This window comes from Mya arenaria, chromosome 6 (genome assembly GCF_026914265.1).
Source record: "Mya arenaria isolate MELC-2E11 chromosome 6, ASM2691426v1".
Taxonomy (NCBI): Eukaryota; Metazoa; Mollusca; class Bivalvia; order Myida; family Myidae; genus Mya; species Mya arenaria.
The window spans coordinates 11,517,111-11,538,814 of record NC_069127.1 but is presented as its reverse complement, the minus strand read 5'-3'; the positions used below and the strand labels follow the sequence as shown (position 1 = coordinate 11,538,814).

Sequence of the window (21,704 nt, the reverse complement as noted above, 5' to 3'; positions counted from 1 at the left end):
TGCTCTCCCTTACACCGCAGCATGGCCGTGATGGGCGGCTTGTGTGGGTGTTGAACTGAAGTGGAATATTTGCAAAAAATACAAGTCCAACAATCTGCTTGTTCACCAGTTCATCAGAGTTGTGATAGGACGACCTATCTTGCCATGATCTTGCCTGAACTTACATCATTTTTGCGTTTATACCCGAGTTTTGACCCAAAATGCTCATCAAGAGAGCCAAAATGGCAGGGGATCAACTTGAATGAAATTCCACAGTCTACATATCTCTGTCTCCATGGGAAAAAACTGGTGAAATGTCCCTGTCACCTACCTAGCTGATAGTTTAATTCAGTCTCAGCCCATGTTGCTACACGTACAATTATGTAATTTACATAAAAATGCAAACATTGCAAAACTGAAAGTAAAACCCATTTTTAGAACATCAACAGTGGAACTGTTTACTCTTCTTGTCCTCTATCCACTACCATGGATAGTGGAGAAAATTGGCCGAGTTTCTACCTTCCAGGTGGACCAGCAGTGCTGAGTGAATAGGGTGGTTTTGTTTTAAGCACCAAAATTAGCGGAGAATGGGCCGTGGCTTTGTACCGGAAAATATTTGTTCTTTTAATGGGATTTGTCTGCATTCTAGCCAAGCATTTCCCGGATATATCATCTTTTTTCTTAAAAAACATCAATATGAAGTAAACACAAAACAAATGCTTTAAATTATATGTACATGAAAATAGGCCTTACCTAGGATGTCCCTGGGGTGGGGGGCATTTGGCCGGGATTTTACCAGCAGTTTGTTTGCATAGGGTGGAGATTTTACCTGGGATTGGCTGGACCAAAGTCAAAGTCCGCACTGTTCCTCGGGGACCGTTTCAATAGAGATCTTAGTGAATTTAAGTCGTAAATTTAAATTATCTTAGAGCCATAGTTCCATTGTTTTGCTACATATTTGTGTGAATTGAACATTAGACAACTTTGAAAATGTCCACTCTTTTGAGGAAATATAAAACAACTGATGTATTGCCATTTGTGACGTTTATACAGCTTTGAGATAATGGAAGTTACAACTGAAAACCTTTATTGAAAGGGTTACAATTGACTGGTGCATAACTCCCTTAGTGGAACATAATTACCTTGCTGTTCAAAAACTATGAAGCGCTAGTGCATAATTTTAAATTATACAGGTTGTTGGTGCAGTCACTATTACTTAACCTTATTCAAAATCATTTGATTACACTACTTTTCATTTCAGTTAATAGAAAAACATGTATACAGTTAATAACAATACAAAATCCATGTACCAGTACTTGACAATGACAATTTTTAGGCAATTCCTCGAACACTTAAAGGATAAGATTGATAAAAAACGTAAACCCACTCAATGTTTTATAATTGATTACCTTGAGTGCACTAAAATCATCATGAAATAAGAAGCTAAACACGTCTTATTTGTTTCTCAGTGTTTTTGGAAGTCACTTTGTGCATACAACAAACATTGAATGTCATTTAAGCTGTTGAAGAGATAATAAAAACGGGCTAACTAATATGAAGACATGGGCAGTATTTGGAGATGATATTTATCTCTATCTGCTGACCCAGTGGTTTTCTGGGAACCTATCCCAGTACTTGAGGTAGTGTTCCTGTGTGGCCAGCATGATAAGCCTAGCCAGATAAGGCAGGAAGCCCCCAATCATGGTTATCAGGGTTTTATTGTCCTGAACATGCACATAGACCCACCTTTCCCACACTTGGTTGGTATATTCTGCAGTTGCAAGAGGTTGTTCCAAGTGCCTCATGATTTCTACTAATTGTGCATGTGTTTGTTGATGTGGTTATTCTACCTTTGGCTTGCTTAAGTTTACATTCCTAGTAATTTATCAGAAAAAAATGGACATTATCTTAATTTATACCGGTGAGAGCATTCCATCTTGTTCACTGAATCAACCATATATGGTAGTCTATAGTCTCCATGATTCTGTTGTGTGTGGTAGTCTGTACTCTGTATTATTCTGTTGTGTGTGGTAGTCTGTACTCTCCATGTCACTGTTGTGTGTGGTGGTCTGTACTCTCCATGTCACTGTTGTGTGTGGTGGTCTGTACTCTCCATGTCACTGTTGTGTGTGGTGGTCTGTACTCTCCATGTCACTGTTGTGTGTGGTGGTCTGTACTCTGCATGATTCTGTTGTGTGTGGTAGTCTGTACTCTGCATTATTCTGTTGTTTGTGGTAGTCTGTACTCTCCATGTCACTGTTGTGTGTGGTGGTCTGTACTCTCCATGTCACTGTTGTGTGTGGTGGTCTGTACTCTCCATGTCACTGTTGTGTGTGGTGGTCTGTACTCTCCATGTCACTGTTGTGTGTGGTGGTCTGTACTCTCCATGTCACTGTTGTGTGTGGTGGTCTGTACTCTCCATGTCACTGGTGTGTGTGGTGGTCTGTACTCTCCATGTCACTGGTGTGTGTGGTGGTCTGTACTCTCCATGTCACTGTTGTGTGTGGTGGTCTGTACTCTCCATGTCACTGGTGTGTGTGGTGGTCTGTACTCTCCATGTCACTGGTGTGTGTGGTGGTCTGTACTCTCCATGTCACTGGTGTGTGTGGTGGTCTGTACTCTCCATGTCACTGGTGTGTGTGGTGGTCTGTACTCTCCATGTCACTGTTGTGTGTGGTGGTCTGTTCTCTCCATGTCACTGTTGTGTGTGGTGGTCTGTTCTCTCCATGTCACTGTTGTGTGTGGTGGTCTGTTCTCTCCATGTCACTGTTGTGTGTGGTGGTCTGTACTCTCCATGTCACTGTTGTGTGTGGTGGTCTGTACTGATTCTGTCGTGTGTGGTGGTCCGTACTCTCCATGTCACTGTCGTGTGTGGTAGTCCGTACTCTCCATGTCACTGTCGTGTGTGGTCGTCCGTACTCTCCATGTCACTGTCGTGTGTGGTCGTCTGTACTCTCCATGTCACTGTCGTGTGTGGTGGTCTGTACTCTCCATGTCACTGTCGTGTGTGGTGGTCTGTACTCTCCATGTCACTGTCGTGTGTGGTGGTCTGTACTCTCCATGTCACTGTTGTGTGTGGTAGTCTGTACTCTCCATGTCACTGTCGTGTGTGGTGGTCTGTACTCTCCATGTCACTGTTGTGTGTGGTAGTCTGTACTCTCCATGTCATTGTCGTGTGTGGTGGTCTGTACTCTCCATGATTCTGTTGTGTGTGGTAGTCTGTACTCTCCATGTCACTGTCGTGTGTGGTGGTCCGTACTCTCCATGATTCTGTCTTGTGTGGTGGTCCGTACTCTCCATGTCACTGTTGTGTGTGGTGGTCTGTACTCTCCATGTCACTGTTGTGTGTGGTGGTCTGTACTCTCCATGTCACTGTTGTGTGTGGTGGTCTGTACTCTCCATGTCACTGTTGTGTGTGGTGGTCTGTACTCTCCATGTCACTGTTGTGTGTGGTGGTCTGTACTCTCCATGTCACTGTTGTGTGTGGTGGTCTGTACTCTCCATGTCACTGTTGTGTGTGGTGGTCTGTACTCTCCATGTCACTGTTGTGTGTGGTGGTCTGTACTCTCCATGTCGCTGTTGTGTGTGGTGGTCTGTACTCTCCATGTCGCTGTTGTGTGTGGTAGTCTGTACTCTCCATGTCGCTGTTGTGTGTGGTAGTCTGTACTCTCCATGTCGCTGATGTGTGTGGTAGTCTGTACTCTCCATGTCGCTGTTGTGTGTGATAGTCTGTACTCTCCATGTTGTTGTTGTGTGTGGTAGTCTGTACTCTCCTTGTCACTGTTGTGTGTGGTAGTCCGTACTCTCCTTGTCACTGTTGTGTGTGGTAGTCTGTACTCTCCATGTCACTGTTGTGTGTGGTAGTCTGTACTCTCCATGTCACTGTTATGTGTGCTAGTCTGTTCTCTCCATGTCACTGTTATGTGTTGTAGTCTGTACTCTATATGTCACTGTTATGGGTGGTAGTCTGTACTTTCCATGTCACTGTTATGGGTGGTAGTCTGTACTTTCCATGTCACTGTTATGTGTGGTAGTCTGTACTCTCAATGTCACTGTTATGTGTGGTAATTTGTACTTTCCATGTCACTGTTATGTGTGGTAGTTTGTACTCTCCATGTTGTTGTTATGTGTGGTTTGCACTTCCTCCATTCAGAACCTTTTGTTGACATTTTGGTCAGCTGGGCTGTTCTCATATTGGGTACAATGTTTTCTTGTTTAAAGTGTTTCTGTTAAAAAATGTTCCCATTTAGGCAATTTAACAAATAGGATTGTTCTTTCTAGAAAGAAATATTATTAATTTCATTGTATTCACACAAAAGTCATAATTTGTACTGGCAGATACTTGAACTATTAATGTTTACAGTGTTCTTTCATAAAAATTCATACAAAAAACCTTATTTTGTACAAGTTTTATTTTCTCCTTTGAACCTTAGCCCATTCAGTTCCTATAAACATCCAAAATCCAAATATTGTTTGAAACCCTTCACTGGAGTGTTACCATGATGATCTTTAAACATCCCAAGATTTTCTTTTTGTGAGAAACACAAATTTTCATAAAACTGAAAGTTTTATAAGGGCAGGATATGGCATATTGACATTTGGACAAAAAACTGGGCTCAAGTATGTCGATGGGGCGGTAGGTCCTGGGTTTGCTGAATGTGCACATTCCTTGAGCGGTCTTTTCAATGAGAGAGCAAGATCTCAATAACTAGTTTGAAATATTACATTGTATTACATTGAGATAGTTTGTTTGAAAAATGTGTTTCAAATGTTTGTAATTCATCGTTATGAAAAATAAGGTTGATTTTGTTGAAAAATTGATTAATGTCCTTAGTAGGTAGCCCAATGCTGAATGTGGCTGATAATGCAAATTCTCATAAGTGTATTTATTCAAAAGGGTCCTTTCTTAAGAAATATACATCCTCTTGTATTATTGTATGTGAGAACAACAGTTTGACCTATTATTTGAATTTTGATTACAAACTGGTATAAGACGATTATTTTGATGAAATATTTATTATTTCCCCGGATGGGGGTTAAGGGTTTAGAAAATATTTTTGCATTAGTGACCAGCATAAGATGTCAACATGTCCTGCATAGGGGTAGTGATCACTTCTGTGATAGCCTAAGTCTTCAATAGTATTCAGTGTTACAGCATCGGAAACTGTCAGGCAGTAAGCTGATTTGTGTATGTGTTTTTGCGGTCGTTGGTTCAAACCCTACACCAGCCAATTTAACTTTCCTGGTGTCTGGAGGAATGCATGGATTGTCCAAAAATCAAGGAGGACTGAGGTTTGCTTGGATAAGGACCAGCCACCTGGTTAGGTCAGTCGGTAGAGCCCTTCATGCTAGTGTTCCAGTGGTCAGGAGTTGAAGTCCAACACTTGGCGCACATTTTCTCCAATACTCCAGAAAGGGCAGGGGGGCATTTTTCAGATATAAAGACATGAAATAGGTTACATTGTATTTTCCAAAATATGATATGTAAGAACTTGGTATACATAGTAAACTACCACAGCATTCAATTGGAGCATCTTTGTTGTAGGTATTTAAAGCAATTAAGTTTGTTGTATATGAATACTTGTAATATCACCCTGCAATTTATTTTGTCAGGTTTGATTACAAGTCCATAACATTCTTTACAAAAAAGACTATAATCAGGCAGGCATGTTGTGAGTCAGACCCACACAAAGGGTAGACTTGGTGACATCCCATCTCCTGGAGAATGGATGTATCTTATGATGCATAGCAGGCATCCACCTCTACCAGTAGAAATGTGCATTACTTATCAGCATAATATGTCTTAGAATGGCCTGCAGGAAAATAGTTGTATATTTGAATTATTGTTTGCTTTATTAGTATCTAATTATATAAGGTTTCTTCGGTACATTATGCAATCCAATATTTCAAACAGAATGTAGTGTATGATTAAAAGGGATACTATTACAACATTAGTGGCAGATAAGGAGCAAAGGGAGGTAAATACTTTGACACATGTCCGTAGTAAAGGGAGGCTATCATATATATTTAAATTTCATCCTAGTTAAATAATTAATTCAGTATTTAACTATAACTGACAAAATGTGAAGAAAGCCAATGTGAACAATAGTAAGATTTATAATAGTGCATGGTAATATTAAAATGAACCAGAAACTAGTAAATGATAAAGAGTTTCTGCTCATTTAATTGGTCTTTGATTGCGTTAGTTTTCAGAAACGTTTTAAAACTGAAATAAAGTTTACAATCTCTTTGGATATTAAAATTTGCAGCATCGCATGGCTTTTTATATTTCAAAGTATGTTAAGTTCTTTTTATAACATCACACATTAATTTTCTTTATAGCATACAAACAAATTACTAAAATTACTAAAATTAATATTCTACATTTTTACTGTCAACAGCATTATGAACCTTAATAACTTAACGCTTTTTAATCATACAGAAAAGTGTTTAATATTTATTTACTTTATTATGTAAATTAAAATCATTCATATCCTTATCACGTTCTATAGGTAGTTTTTTAAACATGTTGATCTGATCATAGATGACGCTGACAAAAGCAGCTTGTTGGGATATTGCTTTATGAATAGCTAATAATGAGAGATCATCTTCGACAAGATAGATAACACATCATATATAGAGCCACATTATTGGGGAAAAATCCCCATCATTCACAATATTACAATGGAAAGGGACCGTCCTAGATCTGGGGCAGTGGGTTTGTAGTGCAAACAGATAAAGTGCAGTTTAAGGGCTGCACTTGAAATGGATAAATAACTTTTAGTAAAAATAGAAGTTCTTTTTTTGATTTTTAGCCAGGGTTTAAAAAGGACAGGGTGCTGCAGAAAAAGGACAGGGTGCTAAGGGAGAAACGGGCACATTTTATTGGGCTGTGAAGAACTTGAACATAGTGAATTTGACAGTAAATGTTCAGAATGTTTAATGCCAAAAATTCAAAATTTGTATGTATATATACTCCTTGTATAAGTTCTAATCAAAAGAAAGGAAATATTTCATTATTGTAAGCATTTCATTCTATGAGGGCATAAGGGTGCCAATGCTGGTCCCCATGAGGGCAGAGGGTGCTACCAAACAAGGACTGGGTGCAGCTCCCTTCCATTTCTATCTAGCTAAAACCCTAGTCTCACACAGCCATTATAAGACAGTCTTAATGCCTTCTTTTTTGGCTCAACTGTTGTCATGACAATCCAAATCTAGCATCAATGAATGGAGATCTTTTGGTATTCTTATCCTAATAACAGCATAGTGCTTCTTTGAGTACAAATTGTTTCAAAATATCGAGCTCCCTTTATTCACGATTGAATCTAGGACCTCAAGGATGAAGGGCAGCCACAGGTACCACTAAACTGTCAATCTCCACCCTTGTATTTCTCTGACATCAGGTTCTGGTCCACTGATGTATAGCTACTGATAAACATGCTCGTCAGTGATTGATGTTGTACTGTCATATAACATATTCTATTTGCTGTTACTTATTATTTATATAATCCTTGTGACTGGTTTAAGTACCAATGCTCATGATGTTCTCTACAATATCATTCAAGGCATGTAAAATATAAGAGGTTTGATGAGTTACATGACAATTTCATGCTTAAGTGTCATGTATTTAAACTCTTTAGCTCAGGCCTACTGTGCCCAAACTCCTGGGCTATGGCCCACTGTGCTCAAACTCCTGGACAACTGAGCCCAAACTCCTGGACAACTGTGCTCAAACTCCTGGACAACTGTGCCCAAACCCCTGGACAACTGTGCCCAAACTCCTGGACAACTGTGCGCAAACTCCTGGACAACTGTGCGCAAACTCCTGGGCAACTGTGCTCAAACTCCTGGACAACTGTGCTCAAACTCCTGGACAACTGTGCGCAAACTCCTTGACAACTGTGCGCAAACTCCTGGACAACTGTGCGCAAACTCCTGGACAACTGTGCGCAAACTCCTGGACAACTGTGCCCAAACTCCTGGACAACTGTGCGCAAACTCCTTGACAAATGTGCCCAAACTCCTGGGCAACTGTGCCCAAACTCCTAGACAACTGTGCCCAAACTCCTGGACAACTGAGCCCAAACTCCTGGACAACTGTGCGCAAACTCCTGGACAACTGTGCGCAAACTCCTGGACAACTGTGCGCAAACTCCTGGACAACTGTGCGCAAACTCCTTGACAAATGTGCCCAAACTCCTGGGCAACTGTGCCCAAACTCCTGGACAACTGTGCCCAAACTCCTGGGCAACTGTGCCAAAACTCCTGGACAACTGTGCGCAAACTCCTGGACAAGTGTGTGCAAACTCCTGGACAACTGTGCCCAAACTCCTGGACAACTGTGCGCAAACTCCTGGACAACTGTGCTCAGACTCCTGGACAACTGTGCGCAAACTCCTGGACAATTGTGCGCAAACTCCTGGACAACTACGGCAAACTCCTGGACAACTGTGCGCAAACTCCTGGACAACCTTGCGCAAACTCCTTGACAACTGTGCGCAAACTCCTTGACAACTGTGCGCAAACTCCTGGACAACTGTGCTCAAACTCCTGGACAACTGTGCGCAATCTCCTGGACAACTGTGTGCAAACTCCTGCGGTCTGGCTGCATGTGAGCAAACTCCTAGGTTTTGCCCACCGTGCACAAACTGCTGGGCTATGGCCCATTGTGCGCAAACTCCTGGGCTATGGCCCACTGTGCACAAACTCCTGGGTTTTGCCCACCATACACAAACTCCTAGGCTATGGCCCACCGTGCACAAACTCCTTGGCTATGGCCTACTGTGCACAAACTCCTGGGCTCTTGCCCACTGTGCACAAACTCCTAGGCCCTGGCCCACTGTGCACAAACTCTTGGGGTATGGCCTACTGTGCACAAACTCCTTGGCTATGGCCCACTGTGCACAAACTCCTGGGCTATGGCCTACTGTGCACAAACTCCTGGGCTATGGCCCACTGTGCACAAACTCTTGGGGTATGGCCCACTGTGCACAAACTCCTAGGCCCTGGCCCACTGTGCACAAACTCCTAGGCTCTGGCCCACTGTGCACAAACTCCTGGGCTCTGGCCCACTGTGCACAAACTCCTAGGCTCTGGCCTACTGTGCACAAACTCCTAGGCTCTGGCCCACCGTGCACAAACTCCTGGGCTATGGCTCACCGTGCACAAACTCCTAGGCTCTGGCCCATTGTGCACAAACTCCTGGGCTATGGCCCACCGTGCACAAACTCCTTGGCTATGGCCCACCGTGCACAAACTCCTGGACTCTGGTCCACTGTGCACAAACTCTTGGGCTCTGGTTAACTGTGCTCAAACTCCTGGGCTATGGCCCACTGTGCACAAACTCCTAGGCTATGGCCCACTGTGCACAAACTCCTGGGCTCTGGCCCACTGTGCTCAAACTCATGGGCTATGGCCTACTGTGCACAAACTCATGGGCTATGGCCCACCGTGCACAAACTCCTTGGCTATGGCCCACCGTGCACAAACTCCTGGACTCTGGTCCACTGTGCACAAACTCTTGGGCTCTGGTTAACTGTGCTCAAACTCCTGGGCTATGGCCCACTGTGCACAAACTCCTAGGCTATGGCCTACTGTGCACAAACTCCTGGGCTCTGGCCCACTGTGCTCAAACTCATGGGCTATGGCCTACTGTGCACAAACTCATGGGCTATGGCTCACCGTGCACAAACTCATGGGCTATGGCCCACTGTGCACAAACTCCTGGGCTATGGCCTACTGTGCACAAACTCCTGGGCTCTGGCCCACTGTGCACAAACTCCTGGGCTCTGGCCCACTGTGCACAAACTCCTGGGCTATGGCCCACCATGCACAAACTCCTGGGCTCTGGCCCACTGTGCACAAACTCTTGGGCTATGGCCCATTGTGCACAAACTCCTAGGCTATGGCCCACCGTGCACAAACTCCTAGGCTATGGCCCATTGTGCACAAACTCCTAGGCTCTGGCCCACTGTGCACAAACTCCTGGGCTATGGCCTACTGTGCACAAACTCCTAGGCTCTGGCCCACTGTGCACAAACTCCTAGGCTCTGGCCCACTGTGCACAAACTCCTGGGCTATGGCCTACTGTGCACAAACTCCTGGGCTCTGGCCCACTGTGCACAAAATCCTAGGCTCTGGCCCACTGTGCACAAACTCCTGGGCTATGGCCCACTGTGCACAAAATCCTAGGCTCTGGCCCACTGTGCACAAACTCCTGAGCTATGGCCCACCATGCACAAACTCCTGGGCTCTGGCCCACTGTGCTCAAACTCCTGGGCTATGGCCTACTGTGCACAAACTCCTAGGCTCTGGCCCACTGTGCACAAAATCCTAGGCTCTGGCCCACTGTGCACAAACTCCTGGGCTCTGGTTAACTGTGCTCAAACTCCTGGGCTCTGGCCCACTGTGCTCAAACTCCTGGGCTATGGCCTACTGTGCACAAAATCCTAGGCTCTGGCCCACTGTGCGCAAACTCCTGAGCTATGGCCCACTGTGCACAAACTCCTGGGCTCTGGCCCACTGTGCACAAACTCCTGGGCTCTGGCCCACTGTGCACAAACTCCTGAGCTATGGCCCACTGTGCACAAACTCCTAGGCTCTGGCCCACTGTGCACAAACTCCTGGGCTCTGGCCCACTGTGCTCAAACTCCTGGGCTCTGGCCCACTGTGCTCAAACTCCTGGGCTATGGCCTACTGTGCACAAACTCCTTGGCTATGGCCCACCGTGCACAAACTCCTGGGCTCTGGCCCACTGTGCTCAAACTCCTGGGCTATGGCCTACTGTGCACAAACTCCTTGGCTATGGCCCACTGTGCACAAACTCCTGGGCTATGGCCCACCGTGCACAAACTCCTGGGCTCTGGCCCACTGTGCACAAACTCCTGAGCTATGGCCCACTGTGCACAAACTCCTAGGCTCTGGCCCACTGTGCACAAACCCATGAGCAAGATAAGGATTATATTCCAGCATGGCCAAGTTTTCGGATTCACTTTGGGTTGGGAGAAAATGTCATCTTGTTAAGTAATAGGCTTTTAAACGTTGTTGTTAGGAATTATATCACCAGCATGCAATATTAGCAAGATGATAGAGGTGCCTGGTTGGAGTACTTTGTCTTTGGTAGGAGCTTGCATAGTTTCTGGAGCGAAGATATATCCCCATCAATCAAAAACCTTTGCACATGTCTGCATCATTTGTCGCAAACTGCAAAAAAGGCCAACTCTTCTATGTCTGACTGATGAGCTTATACATATTGACAATACAAAATTAAATGTTAATACCTTGAAAACATCATTTAAGTATTGGTGGGATTGAGTGAGCGTTCATGACAGTTTCGGCCGCTGTTAGGTATAATTTACAGAATAATTGCCAAGTGGGCAAGTTGCTGTCATACGTTCAACCAATCAAATGGCTGCTTTATTCATAACACATTTTAACAATCCATCAAAACGACTCATGTTGTCTACATTTTAATATGAAACATCATTATTCTTTGTGAAGGACATAAAAAAATATTTTTTAAATTTTAATATGGTTAGTCATACGATTTCAAAGCAGGCTGTTTTAATACATTTCTTCACTGTTAATGCTGATGGTACACATTTGACAGCCACAAAAATTGTTAATCATGTTTCATAATTGATAGTGTGCATACGTTTTTTTGAAGAGAACATATTTTCATTTTCTTCTGTAGTAATCACTTATAAATATCAGCACATCTATTTGAATTAGAATGAATATAATTTTAATCATTCATTGGGGTAATAGTCTACATCATCTGAACTCATTTATTATATAACAAATCTCTAAGAAGTATTTCATTGAGAAAAAACTGTTAATGTTGTTGATGGTGATTCTCATTTGCAAGTATACATACTGACAGCAACAGTTGTTTCCTGACACATTTCCATGTCAAAAAAGCATTGCTCAAAGATTCATTATAGTGAACTAAAGACATTGTGGTATTGGTAAAGAAGGGCAGCTTTTGCTCGTACCAGAATGTGCAGCTTTTAAAAAAGTACACAGCTTTTACGAAATAGCTTCGTTAACCAGGGAAATAACACAGCCTTAAAAAAGCTCAGCTTTTGCAAAGAGCAACACTTTTTACTATTGAATTTTTAGTGCAGCTTTTGGGAAGCTTTGTGCAGTATAATAAAATAGCCATACAAACATAGCTTTTTTTTAAAAAGTGCGGATTTTGGTAATGAAAGCTTTGTGCAGTATTGGCCAAAGAAGTGCAGCTTTGTGAATAACCTCTCTTTTGCAGTAAAAAAAAACATTTATGCAGTATTGGCCAAAAAAGCACAGGTTTTATGAAGAGCTGCGCTTTTGATTTATGAAAAATTCACATCTTTTGCAAATCACCTTTGTTTTTTCCAGTAAGAAAGCACAGCTGATTGTACGATTTTTTTTTTATTATTAAAAGGCGTGCTATTTCGAAGAAGCTTGATTTGTTTTTCATAAAAAGGTGCTTCGTTTTTATTTTTAGCCAAACTTGTAAAAACTGTGCTTTAAAGGGGCTTTACTCTGTATGATGAAGTAGCGAAAAATAAAGAAAATTGTCGAAAACTGACATTAACTGGGTATTAATTTGTACAATGCATTGAAACTTACTAACTGAAGTACCGTACCACATGGTTTGCAATAAATTTAGTTTTCGCAGTGTTTTCGTATTTTTCCATTAAAAAAGATTACTAGGTATGTCTACCTAGTAGAATTCATTCATTATGCATGATTGGCTAGTCGATGTTATCACGTGATATAACCAAGTTAGGTATATAGCTTAAATATTCCAACCGTTTAGGGTCAGCCTTCGTAGCACAGTGGTTACAACACTGGTCTGTAATTTTGGCAACACCGGTTCTTACACGGTCTCCGACTCGATTTTTTTTTACATTTTGGTATTTTTTTTTACAATTATCATATCAAAAAGTAAAAAAAATTTTTAAATAATTGTCCTGAGATTCGTTACAGAAAAAAACTTTTTTTGGTGCCAATCTGGTGTACAGTCCCTTTAAAAGGGAATACCCTAATAAAGAGTTAATAAAAAGGGCATAACTTTAATTACTTTCCCAGAAGGTGTTTTTGCTTCTCTAAAAACTACTCAATCATTGTGATAATTCCCTTGACCTTGAGAGTCAAACCTGAATATGATACTGACCTTGGTGATGGTTGGATGATTTGAAATTTAAATTGCAAATCATCCGCCATTTATTTATTTTGTAAAGATAGGTATTTAAGTCAGTGAAAATGTAAATAGCAGTTAAAAATACCTTGTAAAAATAATAGTATTATATTCTGTATCAGGTAATAAATTTGAAGGTTTGTGGTTTTCTCATGTGGCTGGCATGGGAATCTTCATATGAACATATGATGATTAAATACCTGCAGGTACAACCATTAAAGATCTCATCATTGTGATATAATAGTATTTATAATGGATTATACCTTAAAGTGAGCTACAATCCCCTGTACATGGTCAGTAGGATTTGGGAGGTGCAGCAATGACAATTGGTAAAACTAAAACCAAGTATCAGCTCCAAAGCTAACGAAACTTTGGCTTATTTGAGAAAGAAATTGTGTTTCCAAGGACTTATGCTGCCAGAAAATTAATTATTGCACTTGACAATTTCACTTCATTCTTCGTAAGCTATTGTCATACCTTTTGTGTCGTTTGCTACAGTTAATGGCCATTGAGTTTCATACCAGTGAGGCCTGACATTACTCACAATACTAGAATGCATTCCTCACTGCCACAAGTGCATAAAACGATATAAGTAGTTGCTTTTTAGGCCCCTTTGTCTGTATTAAATCAGTACAAGGGAGCACTAGGGGACCGCTAGCCCGAGCCACTGGCCAGTGCACCTGACACCATTGTACGATTTGCTTTTGAAAATGAACACCAAGATAATCACACCTATAAACCGGGCAGTTGACTTGGTCATCCCTGCTTACTCCCGCATTAACTCTCATTGTTCACACTCATTTTAGCAATTTTATGAACATTTTTCAAACAAAATGTTTAATAATTCAAAAATAGTTTCTGTTTTCTTTTCTTATTTATGTATGATAATCTCTACCATCAGGTGAAGGAAGGGCCTAGGGTTTAAGTCAGGTGACAGTAGGTCAGGGAGAAATGAGAGGCCCATGATTTACCAGTATCAGCAGCCTTGTGAAGATGGACCATAAACAGTAGCACAGTGCCATTTGACCTATAATAAAAAACATGCACCTTGTTTGGTATGTTTCTTGACTGGTTTTATTACCTATGTAGGCTGGACCACCAGGTTTGTGGTGCATTCCGACTGGTCATTACAGACTGGTTTGACATGCGAGACATGTGTTTTAATGCCTTGTACCTGGTCAACTGACCCTGGATGTTTCGCCATTACCAGGCTTCAGCTATGAATCATGTTGGCTGAGTAATAATACTGCACAAAGAGTTGGTCTTGGTGGAGTAAAATGGTTTACAATGATCAAATTAAAACAAAAGGTGTGAATCATGTTTGTTTATCATTAAAGGGTCCAAGTAACCAAGTTCTTCTCATGCCGGCTCTGTTTGGTATGACACCTGTGATGGGTCCCAAGTACAGTTTCTTTCAGGCTATTGTTTTTCTTGAGATTTAATTGACTTTAAAAACTTGATGTTAAATTGAGCCTGGCAAAAACAAAGAGTCAGAACAATGTCTTAAATTGTGCCGTTGATAGTCCGTTTGATGGGCAAGGGAATTAAACAGATAAGAATTTAATTAGCTTGATGATATAGGGCCACTTTACATTGTGGGTAAAAATTAGTTTTAAATCTTTATATAAACAGACCTGTGTGACAGCTTGGGAATGAATTGAAATTCCAAAGTATGATAATGTCTTTACGACCATCCGATAACGGTACCTTTAAATGCACATAAACAGCAAAAACATGGGACTCAGCGGTATCATGTGACTGTATGCTATTGGTTTAAATGGCCGGAAAGAGGTTTAAAGAAGTTGGTTATGAAAAAGGTTGACTTTAGAAGATTAGTTTTGGTAGATAGTGGATAAGATTTCTTTTTGACACTTGTTTGGCAGTCATTATCAGAGTTTATGGTCCCTGAACCTGAGATTACTGGAGAAACTATCAAATAACTTTAGAACTAACCTTTCATCTATTAGTAACTTCAAACACTGCTTTAATAATCATAATTTTGACTCATCAGCACAATTTGTTCTCCGACGTTGAGAATATTTCTATGTAAATGATATGCAATATTTTCAAACATTTTAATGGTATTGAAGCCATTTTAATGGATTTGTTTAGACATCAATAGAGGACTTAATGCATTTAGTACAAAGACCATAACAAAAAATGCTTTGAGATGTTTTTTCTCAACAACTTATCTCCCCATTCACATATTTTAAAGTTAGAATAATTACATGATGTTATGCACCTTCACTTTCTTTTTGCCGTTGAAATAATGTAATGACAGGAAATGCCTTCGCAGGTGAATGAAATACTCGAGATTTAAATCCGATGATAGTGGTATAATCTTTAAATACCCTTAAAAGGACAGGATATTTTGAAATATTTGGGTTAGATTTCACCCAGCATACCTAGTGTGGGCTGCTCTCAGCAACTATTTGCTTTGTGTAGTGGGGTGGGTGATAAATGGGGGCTGTTTATTTTATTTTGTTCAAAATGATGTTTCAAACTGAATCAGAATGTCATAACTCAAGAAGTATATTATCAAGGGTGGTGGAATTTGCTACACATATTAAAATCATTTTTTTTTCTATTTTAGCTTGTCCAGTTTTAATAAGCGACTAGCTAAGCTAATTGCTTAGGTTGTCTCAGGTGTCCCAATTGGTTGCAAAAATCTAGACCATTTAAGTTTTGGCCCAACATGTTAAACCTCTTCCATCATTAACACCAGCTAGGGCCTAAAACATACTGTACTGTTCATTTCTAAATAAGATCTATTTTCACATCACTGAATCTGCCATATCTTCATTCCTAAATGAGTCCTCAATGAAGAACAGTGACCATGCAACATCTGTGTCTTTTCCCTGAACATCAGAGATAAAAATACATACAGGTAACAGTTGTGGCATACTGAATAAATTTAAAGTCATCAACTCTCCATACTGAAGTCAACTAACAGTCACTTAGATAATATTACATTCCCTCTATGATTTATATCCATGGTCGTAAAATATATGCTTAGCAATAATTGTAATAAAGTGATGTTTTGAATCAGGCTTCACCAAGGCTTTTTGAACCACAGATCATGAAAGTTTTGTATTTTCTATAAAAGGCCAATAGTGGCAAGTTTTAGAGAAATGTCTGAGTATTAATGCATACAACGTCCTGGCATACTAACATAAATTATTTGAAGGGAGACTTGAGCATTATTTACCAGTACCAGTGGCTGTGCATGAAACAACATGAACATGGTGTTTGCAGTCTTATTGGCACACCCTGCCTGGTCCCTGCAGTGTGTACGCCATGAGTGCAGCCAAACCAAGATGGGGTTTCTTTTAACAAGTACTAGTTCATGTTTCATAGACATTTGCACAAACTTGATGTTTAAGTCACCAGTTTGTTTCATAATGTTTAGCAGTACTCCTATTACACATATCAGTCAATCAAAAGCCTAGTTTAGATCAATGAACGTAAGGTAAATGGCTGCCAACTTAAGGCCCTATTGTTTTTGGCCATCTCCCTGTGTAAGCTGTTGATGACTGTGATTGACAAGGGCCTTTGACCAGCCTGGCTTACTGACTAATGCTCCACTTGGTACTTCAGACATCTGAGAGCCTCCTCTTTTGTTTTTGTGCATTTTTTATCAATGAGTTCATAAGGTCAGTTATTTTTGTGAATGGATGGAGGACTTGAAATGTTCCCATGCATTTTTGAAAGTCAGTTTGATGAATGGAAAAAGTATATCACTGTGAGTACTTTATTTAAAGAAGGGGTGATGAACTTGTTATAAGTTAATGAGACAGTATTTGTTAGTGCTCTCTAAACCTTGACACTTTATGACCATAAAAACCGCAGGTCAGTGAAGAGTTTTGACCTGAGCCTGACACAGATTCAGCCGTACTTGGTACCTTCTCCATGTCCCAAATTGGACTGAAGGAAGCTTTTTGTCATTGTTTTGCACTTTAACTAAAACTTGTTTAGCATCACCCATACGCACAGAGCCTGAGCAAACTCAAAATCTTTCCTGAAGTTGCTTCATCCTGTTGGCATTATTCAGTGGTAACTCTGTTGTTTGTGGATGTTCCAATTAATTCAAATGATCATCATGCATGCATATGATAAACATAACAGGTAATTAATATTATTCAAAATAAAGATTTTGCAACGACTGATAAAGTGCATCATGACATTTTATTTTGTATGACTTTAGATCGATAGGTTTTCATGCGGTGTGTACCTGGAGGTAGGATGAAGCAAGATGCATTAAAGGCTTGGCGAGATAATTGTAATTCTTTCAAACATATCATATTATCAAGCAAAGATCATATATGATAAAATACATTCTCTATTATCGCCATAGAAATAGTTTTAGTGCATTTTCTATTAACATACAAGTAGGATATTTTGTGAAAGGTAAGGCCCTGAGAATGCCCTTGAAGACTTCATGAACAAAGATCATATTGAAAGTGATAGGTGTGTAGGTGACAGTATTAATAAGCTAAAATATTGATAGCCCTAATGTTGAATTTTCATTTTAAAGTACTGGAAATTGCTCTTAATTTATGTGAAATCAGGAATAAAGTAAAAGCTGATTTATTTGTGTGGTCCACATATTTGGAGATGTTTTTTGGTGGGAAAAACATTTTAATTGTCATAATTAATACTCCTGCTATACTCAGTGCTCTGTGCCTGTCAGGTCAAATAGTGAATAAAATAATCCTTTCATTATGATTAAAAAAAAACAACTAACAATAACCATTATGAAAAACATTTTTGGAGATGCTGATTCTTTGCAATAACTGTTGCAGCATAGCAACACATCTAATTTATGCAAATATTCTGAATTTGAATTTTTTGATGTTATCATGTTCAATTTTCTAAAAACTGCAGATTATGTGGAGGTTACATTGAAGACAGGATGTCCACATAAGGGTTTCCTTGTAACAGCTGTATCCTCAGTCTGTTAAAAGTTATATTAAGATAAAACCTGCAGATATCAATTTTGCAAAATCGGCACAAATATAATCAGTTTTACCAAGGGTCCGTTATGTTTCTTAAGGTTTGCCCATCCCTAAGCCAGTTTTTACATTGCTTCGTGCCTTTACATTCTTTTGGCAGTTTATCTTGTCCTGCTTAAATGACTTTAAAGCACAAACAGAGACTCTTTTGGAATACACAAATTATCTGGCTTAAAAATCTGAAGGTTTGACAAAAGGAAAAGTCAAGATATTTACGAAAGAAAAGATTAAAGAAACTGTGAAAGTTTTGCTATTGTTTCTTGATGTTAATCAGCATTTTTAAGTTATTAACTTATGAATAAGTAATCATTGAGATTATCTTTCTTTTTAAAAGATTCTATCTTGTCCATGGCGGGAATCCTCTCCCGCTTTTTTTTTCTTTGCAATTTATCCCGCTATCGTTGACAATACCAGACATTGCAAGGACTTTGTTCCTTTTGTCATGCAACATTCTGGTCTTTGCTCAGTATTTGTCATTGGGCACAAATGTTTTTGTCAATAGTTTGTTTACTTGATGCATGTTGTATTATCTTTGGCGGGAATCGAACACACGCCAATTAGATCGTTGACCGAATCTCTGGTTGAGAAATTCCGTATTAAACTGATGTTCTGTTGAGTTTTTCTTTAGAAAATTGGCATTTAAGTTTTGAATAGTCGTAGAATGGGCCTAGTGGGCTAGAAAAACTAAATGCCCATTGCTAGTTAGTGTATTGTTTTAAAGATGAAGGGAACATTGTGTCTGGTTGATTCAGGGTGATGGATCAGCTAGCTTTACAGAGAATTCAACAGTTGTATTGGTATCATTGGGATGGTTTTCACTTTCTGGTTCTTTTGTTCCTGCTATTTTGTGCATCAGTTCACCAGTGGAAGGTATTTCATGAAGATTGTGGTGATATGAGTGATGGATGTTTGTGGTCCTTGTTATTCACATGTTCATAATTTACTGGTAAGTTGGCTTTTGTTTCTGTTCAGCGTTGTTTACTGTTGCATGATTGTGTCTTCAACATGCTCAATGATCTTGGTCAGAGGTTGGCAAATTTCAAATTCTGAATGGAAAATTTTGAATTCATGGAATAGTTTAAGGATTTTTTTATCTATTTGAAATACTTTTTTGTTGCAAAAGTTTTTATTGTGGTTATCTATGCACAATGAATGCATTTTGCATTTTGGTTCTTCCTATTTGTCAATGATACTATGCTTTGTGTAGTTGCATGTTTGAAAATCTTAAGATGGTCGATATCTTAGTACAAATGAGTGTGCACTTCTTCACCTGGGAGATACTTAATTATGACTGAACAAAATGAAAAAAATGCTTAGTTTCAAGAAACTGATAAAAATATTAAATAAATCTCAGATTGTTGTGGACTGTTTCAACAAGGAGCACCAGTCTAACCTGCAAGGAGCACCAGTCTAACCTGGTGTCTTGTAGCTGTCTCCTCATTTTCTGCTGCATATTGCACAGGATGGTTCTCCCAACTCCACAAGCAAATTAACTATAATGCATTCATCCTCGATAAATCACCAACATTTTCTCCCTCTAGTTACAGAGAACATTATGGAAGATCAGATGTATGGATGCTGTAACTGCTTGCCTTGTGTATTTTATCTTACACCAAGTGTATCATCAACTTTTACTTTATCAGAGAAACCTATATGATTGTCTCACCTATTTACAGAGAACACAATAAACCTGACAGAGGACCAGATGCGAGCGATCGCGAGTGGGGAGTTAACGGAGGAGGACCTACAGATGCTTGTGTCACAGTCTCAAATCTCCCCGGCAGAGCTGCAGGCTGCCGTAAGCCAGGGACATGTCACTCCAGCTGACCAAGAGCAAGGGGAGATTATCATGGAGGTAGAACATCAGGTAACAATACACTAATTGCTCATTATTTTATAAAAATAAGGTTTAGTTTTATAAATATGAAAAAGTTAATAATTAACTAAAAACTCATTTACCGTTATCAGTATATGGCACATTATTACATTTATATTTGATATGTATCTTATGTGTTTTCTAAATAGAAGAACACTTACTTGGACATAATCATGCTTAATTGTAATCAACGTGTGAAATTTCAGGATGATGCCCTATACAGCAATGGTGTTGTTGTGACAGAGACCAGCGCCAGCTCCCTGCAGCCAGAGTTGTTGTTCAGGAGCTCGACAAGTCTCCCTGGGGATGAGGACGGGGAGGAGGTTGAGGGGATGGGGGTGGTGGAATTGGGTGAGGTCCCCATTGAGGGGATGGGCAGTGATGGAGAGGAAAAGGCTACCATGGCAACGGACCAGATGCTCAACATGGTCAGTATCATCAGATGACAGCCAGTCTGCCCTGGCTAGGATAAATCACGCTCAAGAATCTCGGGAGCTCAGTAAGGTTATCAATCTGCCACGCCATTAGATCAACCCAGCAATATGGCGTTTGTAAGGGGTTTCTTTGAAGGACTGAACAGGAGAACGAATGGACAGTTAGTGTTGAAAAGATTGTTGAAAATGTGGACACACAAGAGTATATCAAGAAGAGTGAACTGTGTCTTGTTCCATGAGATGAGTTTGATGTTGCACTGGACTGGAGCTTGGATTGATCTCTAGTCATGTTTGTGAGATTGACAGCAGTTGTGTTTTAGAAGTTTTGACATGTATATTGTCAAACTGAACAGGAAATTACTGGAAAAAATTGTAACTAAGTAATTCACAGTTCTTGAAAGGCTTTGTTTTTAATGTTGTATGGCCTCAAGTTCACTCCTGCTTTCTGGGCATGTAGAACAGAGTTGACACAGTTTATGATTCAAACATAAAATTGATTAAAATAAAAATGAATTGTTTACCACCCTTGTCCCAGTATTGTTTTACAAAAATTGCAACGACCACAGATATTTTATTATACTATTTGTTTAGTGCTCGAAGGGAATTTAGCTTGCTTATAGCTCAGGAAATTGGTATGGTATTTAATTGTTTATAGATGAAATAATGTGTTCACTATTTTTGTTATTTATTTATAAGTTATTTTTTCTGATGGCTAATGAATATTTATTGCAGTGTCTTTTCATGTTTTAGACTTCTAAATAAAATAAGTTGAAACAGCTTGTGTATTATTTGTATCTTGAACAAAATGTGATGTTTTTCATTGTGTGTTGAAACGATTTTTATACGCCCATTTAAAAAAATGTTGTATTATAGTTCTACCTGCGGCACAAGGGCACTTTGGTTGATGGGCTTGCGATGTTTCTTGTCGGCTCAATTTTTTCAGAAGCTTGTTTCCAATAATCACCAAATTGGTGCGAATTTGTATTGGCATGATATCTTGTACAAGTTATATAATCACCCATATTGCTCTAGTCACTGGAGAGTTACTGCCCTTTAATTATAGAAATGATCTAAAATGGGTCTGTCTCCTCAATGAATGTAGAAGCTTTGGTCCAATCACCACCAAATTTGGGCCAAATGTGTATATTATCTTGGACAAGTTTGATAACCAGACATATCAATATAGTCTCTGAAAAGTTATCGCCCTTTAATAATAAGGT

The 21,704-nt window shown here is 39.9% G+C and overlaps 1 protein-coding gene across 2 annotated transcripts in view; it reads left to right on the top strand.

The window, feature by feature from the left end:
• LOC128236602 (uncharacterized) overlaps positions 1-21,261 on the top strand; it is a 72,774-nt gene extending 51,513 nt beyond the window's left edge. For both annotated transcript variants that reach the window (XM_052951572.1, XM_052951571.1), the window contains exons 21-22: positions 19,851-20,041; positions 20,257-21,261. In XM_052951572.1, the coding sequence (XP_052807532.1) occupies positions 19,851-20,041; positions 20,257-20,496 (431 nt within the window). In that variant the 3' untranslated portion in view covers positions 20,497-21,261. The remainder of the gene's footprint in view (positions 1-19,850; positions 20,042-20,256) is intronic.
• Positions 21,262-21,704: the final 443 nt, after the last annotated feature.